The 12340-nt window shown below is 47.1% G+C and overlaps 1 protein-coding gene across 1 annotated transcript; it reads left to right on the top strand.

The window, feature by feature from the left end:
• The first annotated feature begins 895 nt into the window (after window positions 1-895).
• PUP4 (purine permease 4) lies at window positions 896-2406 on the top strand. Its single transcript, XM_048708280.2, has one exon. The coding sequence runs from the start codon at window positions 956-958 to the stop codon at window positions 2105-2107; it is 1152 nt and encodes a 383-aa protein (XP_048564237.2). The 5' UTR covers window positions 896-955; the 3' UTR covers window positions 2108-2406.
• The last annotated feature ends 9934 nt before the right edge of the window (window positions 2407-12340 follow it).

Genomic DNA, 12340 nt, shown 5'->3' with positions numbered 1-12340 from the left:
CACCGGTGAAAAGTATGATGTGATTATATAGGGTTTGGTCAGGTATCGATCGCCTGGCATAAATTTCAAAATCTATTAATTTTATCGGAACCGTTGGATTGAAATCCAATGGCCAGCACACCTTCATCCTCCTTGAGCGCAATCACCCCCTACACCTAGCTTCTTTGTGACCCCCCCCTCCCCCCCCTCCCCCCCCCCCCCCCCCCGGCATCTTTTCCAACGACAACAACATGATGAACTGCTCATCATGCCTCTGGCGAGGTCCTATCGAGCCCTTGCTGGCCGTCACGTCCCCATCTCGAGCTCGAGCTCTATCCGAATCATAGCGACATTCAAAATTGAAAGGCTTAGGTCTAAGCAATCACTTAGTGAAAAAGGTTACTTGCACCAGTTTGTTTTGGTCTAAGTTTAGAACTATCTTCAACGGTTTGCACCTTCCCCCTTCCCCTGAACCTGTCAACCCTCTGCCACGTCTATGTAGGCGACGTTGCGACCGCGGCGCCCCTGTCCCCGGCGCAGTCATGGCAATGCCTCGCTGAGGACGACACAATTGATCTGAAAATTAGTCGTATGTTAAGAGCAAATGTGGAATATATAAGGTAGAAGCGCTCTATCTTCAAGTTGAACAAAATGATGTGTCATTTAAAGTGTAATGATATACTACTAGTTTGCATTAACAAGGGGAAGGACATATATTCGAATTTGTGTTGAGAATAACAAATCCAATCCAAACAAATTAACAAACATCCGGTCTGCCGGTGCCTATTTATTCGGCTTCCATTATTTTACTCCCCCATCACAAAAAGGTTTGTAAATCTCCTCCGCACTCTTAAAAAAAGATCGTAATCTCCCGCAAATCCCCCACTTATCTCGCTTAAATACTCCCCCACCACCACCCCTTTCCCTCCTCACCTCACCCCAGCCCAGCGCCAAGTCAAGTCCATCTCACTCGCCAATGTCCATCACCACGTCCTCCACCCCGCCCGCGATCCTCGACATGCCGGCTCCCGACGTCGCCAGCAATGGCGCGCGCGCGGCGAGACGGAGGAGGCTGCTGTTGTGCGCCAACTACGTTGCCCTGCTCGGCGGCTCCGTGGCGTCCAGCCTGCTGTCCCGCTACTACTTCGCGCACGGCGGCCGCGATCGGTGGGTGGCAACGCTGGTGCAGTCGGTCGGGTTCCCGGTGCTGCTCGTGCCCGTCTACGCCGGCCGGCCCGCCGGGCAGCCCCGGCCGTTCGCGTGGTTCACGAGGCGGTTGCTCATGGCGTGCGTGGTCATCGGGGTGCTCATGGGGGTGAACAACCTGCTCTTCTCCTACAGCTCGTCCTACCTGCCCGTGTCCACCTCGTCGCTGCTGCTGTCGACGCAGCTCGCGTTCACGCTCGTGCTCGCCGCCGTCATCGTGCGCCACCCCGTAACCTTCTCCAACCTCAATGCCGTCGTGCTCCTCACCCTCAGCTCCGTGCTGCTGGCGCTGCGATCGTCCGACTCGGCTGAGCAGCCCGACGGGGGGAGCCGGACGAGGTACTTCATCGGCTTCGCGGTGACCCTGGGCGCGGCGGGGCTCTTCGCGGCCTACCTGCCTGTCATGGAGCTGCTGTACCGCAGGGCCGTGTCCGGCGGGTTCCGGATGGTGGTGGAGGTGCAGGTGGTCATGCAGGCCGCCGCGACCGCGCTGGCGATGGTCGGACTGGTCGTGGCCGGCAGGTGGGGCGAGGAGCTGGCGCGGTGGGACAAGTCGCCGGCGGCGTACTGGGTGCTGGTGGCCGCGCTGGTGGCGACGTGGCAGGCCTGCTTCATGGGCACGGCCGGGATGGTGTACCTCACGTCGTCGCTGCACAGCGGCGTGTGCATGACCGCGGTGCTCACCGCCAACGTGATCGGCGGCGTGGTCGTGTTCCGCGATCCGTTCGGCGCGGAGAAGGGCATCGCCACCGTCCTCTGCATCTGGGGATTCTCCTCCTACCTGTACGGGGAGTACAGCACGCGGCAGAAGCAGCAGGAAGGCGACGGTAAGGTGGCCGCCGCGTCCACCGGAGGCGACTCGGACAAGAGTGTTACAAGTGGCGACGTTGGTGAGGGAGGGGGTGCAGTTGAAACCGTTTGATCTAACCTCTTTTCATTTTTAGAGCTTTAGCATCCGGAACATGGGCCGGGGGGAACAAATCTCAAAGGAAGTACATCTAGTCTAGTTGCACCTATTTCTAAGAAGAAAAAAAGTCTAGTTGCACAATGCATGCATGCGTGGCACATAAATTAGACATGCATGGGTGTCACAAGAGACAAAGCTAGGTTGTGTACATAGCGATCCATGAGGTTGGTGATTGTGGTTTGGTGGTTGCTTGTTTGAAAGGTTTAATGTTTGCTATAATGTTTCGATGGACGAAATGGAAGGATGTTTGATGATGGAGTGCTACCTTATGTGATGGTAACATGGACTAACAATCTTCACAAAATGTTGGTTCCTTTGGAGCCTAATCGGTGATCTTCTAACAGAAGAGAGAAATATTCCTCGGCTGGACTGCTCCAAATGTTGCCTTGTTTTGTGTACATGCGTCAACAATTTATCTAGCACAACCACAATTTATATATGTATATGCTTGTGTCATTGTGGAATGTGACCGTTGCCGTGCACATTTAAATGCTACTAATTTATTACCAGGTGATGTTACCTTGACAACCACTAGATTTACATAACAAAAAGGTGATTAGTAAGTTGTAACCCTGTTTTGTAATGTAGCCTCTTCTCTCGGTGTGGTATAAATCATGGCAATTGAATACACACATTAGTTGATTATATATTGCATAGGTACTTTAACAAAACAATTCAACAAAGCTTCAAGTTTAGTGACATGCAAAACCATAAGGTATGTTTAATAAGTGCATCGATGCAATCAATAGAAAACTGATGCATGGTGGTTTTATTCTGTTTACATAGCATATAGTGATGCCCTATAGCATATACCTGTGTGCGCACAAAAATAATAGTTCACTTCCTTAAGTATGAATCATGGTTGTTTACTCTCAGATATGGTGTTCGTAATATGATATTATAGGGACTGTTGGTTCCCCAACTCCGCATTAGAGAAATGGTGGTAAAGAAAGGGATGCAAGTTGGGTTGGTTGAGAGGAGTAATCAGCATGAGAATGAGGTTCACACACATCAAAGTGGACTATAGTGGTCATACAACTAATTTGTACTCACACGGCCAATCATGCCTCGGGCATTTGGGTCTGAAGGATCTTCTGGGGCTTTTGCCTTGAGAGAAACAATGGAGAAGGGGAACAAAAGAAGAGGTAAATAAAAGAGCCGGAGAATTGACATTACCTACTTAAATGATGCTAAGTTTAGTGCATGTTTTGTTTTCTCTAAACGTCTGTATTTGAAGTAGTATATATATATATATATATATATATATATATATATATATATCACATATTATTATGTTGGCTTGAGGAGGAAACAATAAATTTTATTTAAAAAGTAGTGCTAAAGTTGTATATAGTTTTCTTGTCGAATAAGAATTGTATGCCTTTATTTAGAAATATTATTGAGCCAAGAGGATGAACCTAGTGGGTGGGGAGTTATCTAAGAGGTTATGATGTTGTTTCAACATTTTTGGGTCATCAACTTGAACAGGAAGCACCAGATATAAATAAGGGTATAAATAAGCACGGGCAGTTGTTGTCAATAGTGGTGTAGCTTTCTTTGTTGGTGCGTTTCATCTCTCTTCAAAACCCTATATTTTGAAGGTCCCGGTGTTGAACTAAGATTGCAATTGTTGTTCTTTCTTGGGTAGGAAGATCAGGCTAAAGAAGTCATAAATGTCATGTTGGCAGAAAAACTACAGTATGTTACTAAAAACTATGGAGTGCCAAAAGGTTACAACCCTTCACATTTTAGGAAAGGTTGAGTTATTAACTCAATAACGAGTAAATGAACCATGTAATTTAGGTTTTCTCCTAGAATTAAAAAATAACATATTTACTTGCACTAAGATAGTAAGAAATTCGAGGAGCAATAACTTATTGGTCTACCACCTTAAGATGATCCAAGAAGCAACATGGGCCAGTTATACAAAATGTATTCTCTTCCTGTATATTCATTTAACAATGATTATATCTTTTTTATAGAGGCATTTAAATTTAGAGTATTTTGTGGTTAGCTTGTCACGGCACCAATCATGTATAACAATAACTCTATGCATGGAAAGGCACATCAAGTTTGTTAGTTTACTATCATAATATTTTTGCAAGAGAATTTCATGCGTTTTTAACTATTTTTCTTGGGCCTATGATGGGTTTAGGGAGCACTACATATGTACATGTTTAGCCTCATTGCGTTGTCAAAATAAAGCGGCGAAGCCTTGTTGCACTTACCTGTGAAGTTTTGCTTGCAAAGGTAGTACTATGTACACTTGATCTCATGAAAAAAGGGGTACTATGTACACAATAAAAATGACAGCATATGGCAAGCACCTAATAGGCATGTGCAGATAAATGCCTAGATTTAGCATAGCTCTAGACGAAATCGCCTTGTAGAATATTAGAAACGATCGACAAGTTCCATCTTGATATGCTTTAGAGATTTACCTTGTACCGTGCCCCCCACCATTAATATTCAGTCCTTTTCAAGTATATCTTTTGCATAACACTTTGCTAGTGCCTCTTGACATCAATTGAAGTGGTGTCCATCCATGTGGCCATCATCCAAGAGTGCCTTCCATTCAGTGGATAAACTCATATGTGCAAGAGAAAAACACCCGTAGGAAACAAAGAAACAAAGATGGGCAGAAAGCAAAGAGGTTTCGCCAAAAGAAAAAGCTGTAAAGAGATTTCAAAGTTGTCAACCTTGTTTTCAGATATAACTTGGTTAAATTTTCATGGTTTCCAAGACAAAACCTTTGCTATTATATATAGTGGTACTTGGGTCAGGAGTCCACACCATGTGATTCTTGTACTGTCTTCAACTCTGGTCGAGATTATGTGGCGGTTGCGCTTGGACAATCTGTTGGTGCGTTTGAAGGACATACATAAAAGAGACAATGATTTGGTCGTGGTACGTGCAGAGGCGCACACGTGCGATGCGATGCAGCAAAGACGACCGAAGACAGAGAACACACCCTAATCCATCGGTCCTCACACCTTCCCTGCCCTCGCTTGACAGTATATATCACACGAGGTCGTGAAGAAATGGTGAGCCCAGATTTACCAAAATTGGCTGCGATTCTCGGGGGTGCTAGCTACTGCTGTGGGTGATGGCGGTTATTATTCAGAAAATGGGGCACTAATTTAGTGGAGGGGCCAGCAGCACCAGGTTTTATATAGCATTGACAAATCAGGGGGGTGCTCATGAGCTGATTAGTGGCTGGCCCAATCAGGGGGGTGCTCATGAGCTGATTAGTGGCTGGCCCAATCAGGGCACAAAGATGGCGATTTGTCAGAGCATTTTGACTACGCACAGTCATGCTGCCAGAGAAAGGGGAAAGCTACTCCACCACTTGGGTCACGTATGTAGGTCAGGAGTAGTACTTGACTTGTCTCTTCTCAACGGCTCCCAGTATCATCTGCTTGTCCCATTCCATTGTGTTAGAGCATCTACACCAACATATAGCAAATCCAGGCCCTCAAACGTCGGCCAACACCTGGGGCGCGTCCGCAGATACTGACCGGGCACACCTCGCATTTTTACTTCCACGTCCGCGTCTCTCGTATCCGAGACCTCAAAACCACGCAACACATGCAACGCTATGTAAACACATGATTAACACGCGGTTAATCGGATCAACATTTCATCACCGGACAAAAGGAGCATAGTTTATCGGAGTTCAACGGCGGACAATGCAAAATCCATACTACAAACTACTTAAAACATAGATAATGTATAAAAAGAACATGGAAGGGCAGAGGAAATCACAATTTCCTCGCCGTCCCCTTCCCCTTCCGGTCGTCGGCACGGCTGTGCCCCACCTCCATGTAGGCATCGGCGTGCGGAGGTGCGTCGTCTTCAGAGCTGGAGGTGGAGCCGTCCGTCACTCGGAGTCAGAGCTGCACCTTTTGCCCGACAGCCTGCGGAGCAGGCGGGCCTGCTCCTTCGCATGACGTGCCACCTTCGCCATCGCCGCCACATTCTTGTTTGCCTCGTGCTCTGACAACTCGATGGTGAGTCAGAGCGCCTTGGCATTCTTGCAGCGGAGGCGCCGCACATTGTCTCCCCTGTCATGAGAGAGCGACGGAGGACCGACGTGGGGAGCACGGCCTCGGGATCGACCGCGTGCTCGCGTCTGACTGGCATGCGGACAACGCCTCCCCCGCCGCTGCCCTGTTCCTCACCCGCCGCCGCTCGTGCCGGGCTGCACGTGCCTCGGACTCGGGCGTCCTCGTGCGCGCCGGCCCCGGCGCGGGCACGAGGACCTAGCGGTGGCCCGGTACCACTTCCGGGCCAGAGGGTGGTGGAGGTGGGCGGCGTACCTGAAGGAGCGAAGCGGAGCTACCAGAGCTGCGCGCCGGGCGGGAAGGGCCGGCGACGTCCCCGACGCCGCGTCGACGGGTGACGGGCGCTGAGGAAGAAGATCCGCCGCTGCCGAGGCCGCCTTGCTCGAGCATCGACCTCCTCAAGGCGATGCGGAGGGCCACCTGCTCCACATCAATGTTCGAGCTGTCGGATTATGCAACGGAGCTACCGCTGCTTTCGTCGCCGGACATCGGATTAGAGGGAAGGGGATCGGAAGTGGAGTGGACGGAGTGGGGAGCGAAGTGAAGTTCGGATTGATCGGTGTCTAGGGTTTTCCGGATGAGGATATTTGTGGGACATAGATGGGCCAGGCTAGGCCAAGCCGACGTGGCGGACCCGCCTGGGCCGCCTAATATCGGCCCCATATGTTGGACTCGATATGAGGGGTGCCAGACGACCCGAGCGTTTGAGGACGATTTAAGGCGTCTGTTTGGGTCGGTTTTTCACGACCTGTCAGTGACCCGGCCGCCAGGTCCGTCTGTCTTGTGTGTATATCCATGTGTACTATTTGAGCTCTTTTTCTTTTCTTTTCAATTTTGAGTTGAACTTGAAGGATACAATTTTGAGTTGAATTTATGTCGAAGCCTTTGTTTCCTCTGTAGATTTGTCTACATCTCATATGGAAAAGAGCTCTGTGGTTATCCATCTCGATCGTGAAAGCCACTACTAGTAGTTTTCACCTACAAAGCCGGACAGTACGTGCGTCCTTTTGGAACTGGCGCACTTATCCTCCTAATCCCAAATAGTGCATACATAGGGTGCACCGCACCGGACCCATACATCTTGAATGGTACTCCTTCTGTTCCAAATTACTTGTCTTGGATTTATCTAGATACGGATGTATCTAGACTCATTTTAGTGGTAGATACTTCCGTATCTAGACAAATCTAAGACAAGTAATTCGGAACGGAGGGAGTATGTTAAAAAGCAAAAGAAAAATAAATCAATGTAGTTAGCTCAACTGCTCAAACATGACAAGGACCCTATTCATACGAACCATCTCCGTCGCACCCCCGAGAAAAGGCAAGGTAAAAAATGCTCTTTGTCTTGACCAATTCCCACTAGAATTAGAAAGCTTGTAAAAAGAAACATACAACAAGTGTTGTCGTCAATTCTGCCTTGGTGCCCATGTCACGTATCGTATTTATCTACTCTCTCTGTTTCTAAATATATGTTTTGATAATTCAATTGAAGAAAGTATATATATTATTAAGGGGTCCCTATTATTAATGAATGAAACATTCAGTGATTTTGCCTTTTTCTTTCCAAATAAAATGCTAGGGAGCTACTTTGATGACGAACGGCAGAGCATCGCGGACCGCCTTAATTGTACGCTTGGGAGCTTCCCCACGACCTACTTGGGGATACCCATTAGTGACACGAGGCTCACGGTGGCCGAGCTGCGCCTCACGGTCGGCAAGCTCCAGCACCGCATTGAGTCTTGGCAGGGGCGGTGGCTCTCGAAGGCAGCCCGGACTGTGCTCATTAACTCGTCCCTTTCCAGCCTATTCCTATTCATTATGAGCTTCTACAGCCTGCTTGAAACTCTGCACCATGAGATTGCCAGAGTTCAGGGGCGCTTCTTCTGGGTTGGCGAGGGCGACAAACAGAAGTACCACATGGTCCGGTGGTCTGAGATATGTAAGCCTCGCGATCAGGGTGGTCTTGGGATCATGTCCTCAAAACGCATGAACATTGCCCTACTGACTAGGTGGCTCTGGCGGATTACGAACGGTGAGGGTGGCTTATGGCTTCGCATCATCTAGCAAAAATACATGCGTGGCCAGCCGCTCGCTTTCTGTCAGTGGTCTAGTGGCTCTCAGTTCTGGCAATCCATCATATAGCACCTCCCAGTCCTCCGCATTGGGACCTCGATTGTGGTTGGATCTGGCACCGCCACGCTGTTTTGGTTCGATCGCTGGGCTGAGGACGCCCCCTTCACCGCTCGGTTTCCTGACGTGTTCACCATCGCGGTCGACCCACGGATTTCTGTTGCGGTGGCCCTTATTGACTTAGAGCAGCTCGCATTCCGAAGACCTTTTGGGCCGGCTGAGACTGCTGCTTGGCATGACTTGCTTGGCTGCATACCGCTGCATGAGCCTGAGCTAGATGTGGGTGATGATCGCACCAGGTGGCGTCTAGAGCCTTCTGGTATATTCTCCACTAAATCAATCTACCATGCTATCGCCCCCTCTCCAGGTCCTGAGGCTCTTTCCACCATCTGGGAGATCCGGCTACCCTTGAAAATAAGGATTTTCTTGTGGCAATGGATCCGCGGCCGCCTACCGTCCGGCGTGGAGGTCCTGAAACACAACGGCCCTGGCGATGGGCATTGCCCGCTCTGCAGGCCTGAGGAGGATTCGAACCATATCTTCTTCACCTGCATGTCCGCGCAGTTCCTCTGGAGCTGTTTCCGTGAAATAGTGAGTGGAAGTTGGGACCACAACAACTTCCCCGCTCTCTTCGCCGAACTCCAGGCGCTACCACCCTCGTCTCGCCACATTAGGTGCCTGACCATCGATGTGCTAGCCTGGACGCTGTGGACTATTAGGAATAAGCTTGTGATTCAGCGCATCCCTCTTCGTCGCGCTACTGACTCTCTGTTCAAATGGTCTGGTGATAATCCACAAGTATAGGGGATCGCAACATTTTTCGAGGGTAAAGTATTTAACCCAAATTTATTCATTCGACACAAGGGGAGCCAAAGAATATTCTCAAGTATTAACAGTTGAGTTGTCAATTCAACCGCACCTGAAAGACTTAATATCTGCAGCAAAGTATTTAGTAGCAAAGTAATATGGAAGTAACGGTAATAGTGGCAAAGGTAATAGTAATAGTTTTGTAGTGATTGTAACAGTGGCAACGGAAAAGTAACTAAGCAAAGATCAATATGTGAAAAGCTCGTAGGCAATGGATCAGTGATGGATAATTATGTCGGATGCGATTCCTCATGCAACAATTATAACATAGGGTGACACAGAACTAGCTCCAGTTCATCAATGTAATGTAGGCATGTATTCCGAATATAGTCATACGTGCTTATGGAAAAGAACTTGCATGCCATCTTTTGTCCTACCCTCCCGTGGCAGCATGGTCCTATTGGAAACTAAGGGATATCAGGGCCTCCTTTTAATAGAGTACCGGACCAAAGCATTAACACTTAGTGAATACATGAACTCCTCAAACTACGGTCATCACCGGTAAGTATCCCGATTATTGTCACTTCGGGGTTAACGGATCATAACACAAAATAGGTGACTATAGACTTGCAAGATAGGATCAAGAACTCACATATATTCATGAAAACATAATAGGTTCAGATCTGAAATCATGGCACTCGGGCCCTAGTGACAAGCATTAAGCATAGCAAAGTCATAGCAACATTAATCTCAGAACATAATGGATACTAGGATCAAACCCTAACAAAACTAACTCGATTACATGATAAATCTCATCCAACCCATCACCGTCCAGCAAGCCTATGATGGAATTACTCACGCACGGTGGTGAGCATCATGAAATTGGTGATGGAGGAAGGTTGATGATGACGATGGCAATAGATTCCCCTCCCCGGAGCCCCAAACGGACTCCAGATCAGCCCCCCGATAGAGATTAGGGCTTGGCGGCGGCTCCGTATCGTAAAACACGATGAATCCTTCTCCCTGATTTTTTCTCTCCGAACGTGAATATATATAGTTGGAGTTGAGGTCGGTGGAGCCTTAGGGGGCCCACGAGGCAGGAGGGCACGCCCCGGGGGGTGGGCGCGCCTCCACCCTCATGGACAGGGTGTGGGCCCCCTGGTGTTGATTCTTTCGCCATTATTTTTTATATATTCCTAAAATATTCTCCGTGAAGTTTCAGGTCATTCCGAAAACTTTTATTTCTGCACAAAAATAACACCATGGCAATTCTGCTGAAAACAACATCAGTCCGAGTTAGTTCCATTCAAATCATGCAAGTTAGAGTCCAAAACAAGGTTGAAAGTGTTTGGAAAAGTAGATACGATGGATACGTATCAACTCCCCCAAGCTTAAACCTTTGCTTGTCCTCAAGCAATTCAGTTGACAAACTGAAAGTGATAAATAAAAACTTTTACAAACTCTGTTTGATCTTGTTGTTGTAAGTATGTAAAGCCAGCATTCAAGTTTTCAGCAAAGATTATGAACTAACCATATTCACAATAACATTAAGGTCTCATGTTCACTCATATCAATGGCATAATCAACTAGCGAGCAATAATAATAAATCTCGGATGACAACACTTTCTCAAAACAATCATAATATGATGTAACAAGATGGTATCTCGCTAGCCCTTTTTGAGAACGCAAAACATAAATGCAGAGCACCTCTAAAGATCAAGGACTGACTAAACATTGTAATTCATGGTAAAAGAGATCCAGTCACGGTCATACTCAATGTAAACTAATAGTAATGCATGCAAATGACAGCGATGCTCTCCAACTGGTGCTTTTTAATAAGAGGATGATGACTCAACATAAAAGTAAATAGATAGGCCCTTCTCAGAGGGAAGAATGGATTTGTAGAGGTGCTAGAGCTTGATTTTTGAAATAGAGATAAATAATATTTTGAGTGGTATACTTTCATTGTCAGCATAACAACCGAGAGATCTCGATATCTTCCATGCTACACACATTGTACGCGGTTCCCAAACAGAATGGTAAAGTTTATATCCCCCTACCACCAACAAACATCAATCCATGGCTTGTCCAACACAACGGGTGCCTCTAACTAACAACAGTCCTGGGGGAGTTTTGTTTGCAATTATTTTAATTTAAGCATGGGACTGGGCATCCCAGTTACCAGCCATTTTCTCGTGAATGAGGAGTGGAGTCCACTCCTCTTGAGAATAACCCGCCTAGCATGGAGGATATAGACATCCCTAGTTGATACATGAGCTATTCAAGCATACAAAATAGAATTTCATTTGAAGGTTTAGAGTTTGACACATAAAAATTTACTTGGAACGGCAGGTAGATACCTGATGTCTACTACACAACCTTCTTCTTGTAGATGTTGCTGGGCTTGCAAGTGCACAGGTTTGTAGGACAATAGCAAATTTCCCTCAAGTAGATGACCTAAGGTTTATCAATCCGTAGGAGGCGTAGGATGAAGATGGTCTCTCTCAAGCAACCCTGCAACCAAATAACAAAGAGTCTCTTGTGTCCCCAACACACCCAATACAATGGTAAATTGTATAGGTGCACTAGTTCGGCGAAGAGATAGTGAAAAAAGTGGTATATGGATAGTAGATAAAGGTATTTGTAATCTGAAATAATAAAAACAGCAAGGTAGCAAGTGATAAAAGTGAGCGTAAATGGTATTGCAATGCTAGGAAACAAGGCCTAGGGTTCATACTTTCGCTAGTGTAAGTTCCCTCAACAATACTAACATAATTGGATCACATAACTATCCCGCAACATGCAGCAAAGAGTCACTCCAAAGTCACTAATAGCGGAGAACGAATGAAGAGATTATGGTAGGGTACGAAACCACCTCAAAGTTATTCTTTCCAATCAATCAGTTGGGTTATTCCTATAATTGTCACAAACAACCCTAGAGTTCGTACTAGAATAACACCTTAAGAGACAAATCAACCAAAACCCTAATGTCACCTAGATACTCCAATGTCACCTCAAGTATCCGTGGGTATGATTATACGATATGCATCACACAATCTCAGATTCATCTGTTCAACCAACACAAAGGACCTCAAAGAGTGCCCAAAGTTCCTACCGGAGAATCACGACGAAAACGTGTGCCAACCCCTATGCATAGGTTCATGAACCCACAAGTTGGTCACCAAAA

Source organism: Triticum urartu, chromosome 3A, assembly GCF_056163025.1.
Source record: "Triticum urartu cultivar PI428250 chromosome 3A, HENAU_Tu73, whole genome shotgun sequence".
NCBI classification, from domain to species: Eukaryota; Viridiplantae; Streptophyta; class Magnoliopsida; order Poales; family Poaceae; genus Triticum; species Triticum urartu.
The sequence above is the reverse complement of the archived record's forward strand: the minus strand, read 5'-3'. Positions and strand labels throughout refer to the sequence as shown.

Bases quoted from the DNA above. Each gene is read 5' to 3' on its own strand.
- PUP4 (XM_048708280.2), top strand. From the start codon at position 956: ATGTCCATCACCACGTCCTCCACCCCGCCCGCGATCCTCGACATGCCG.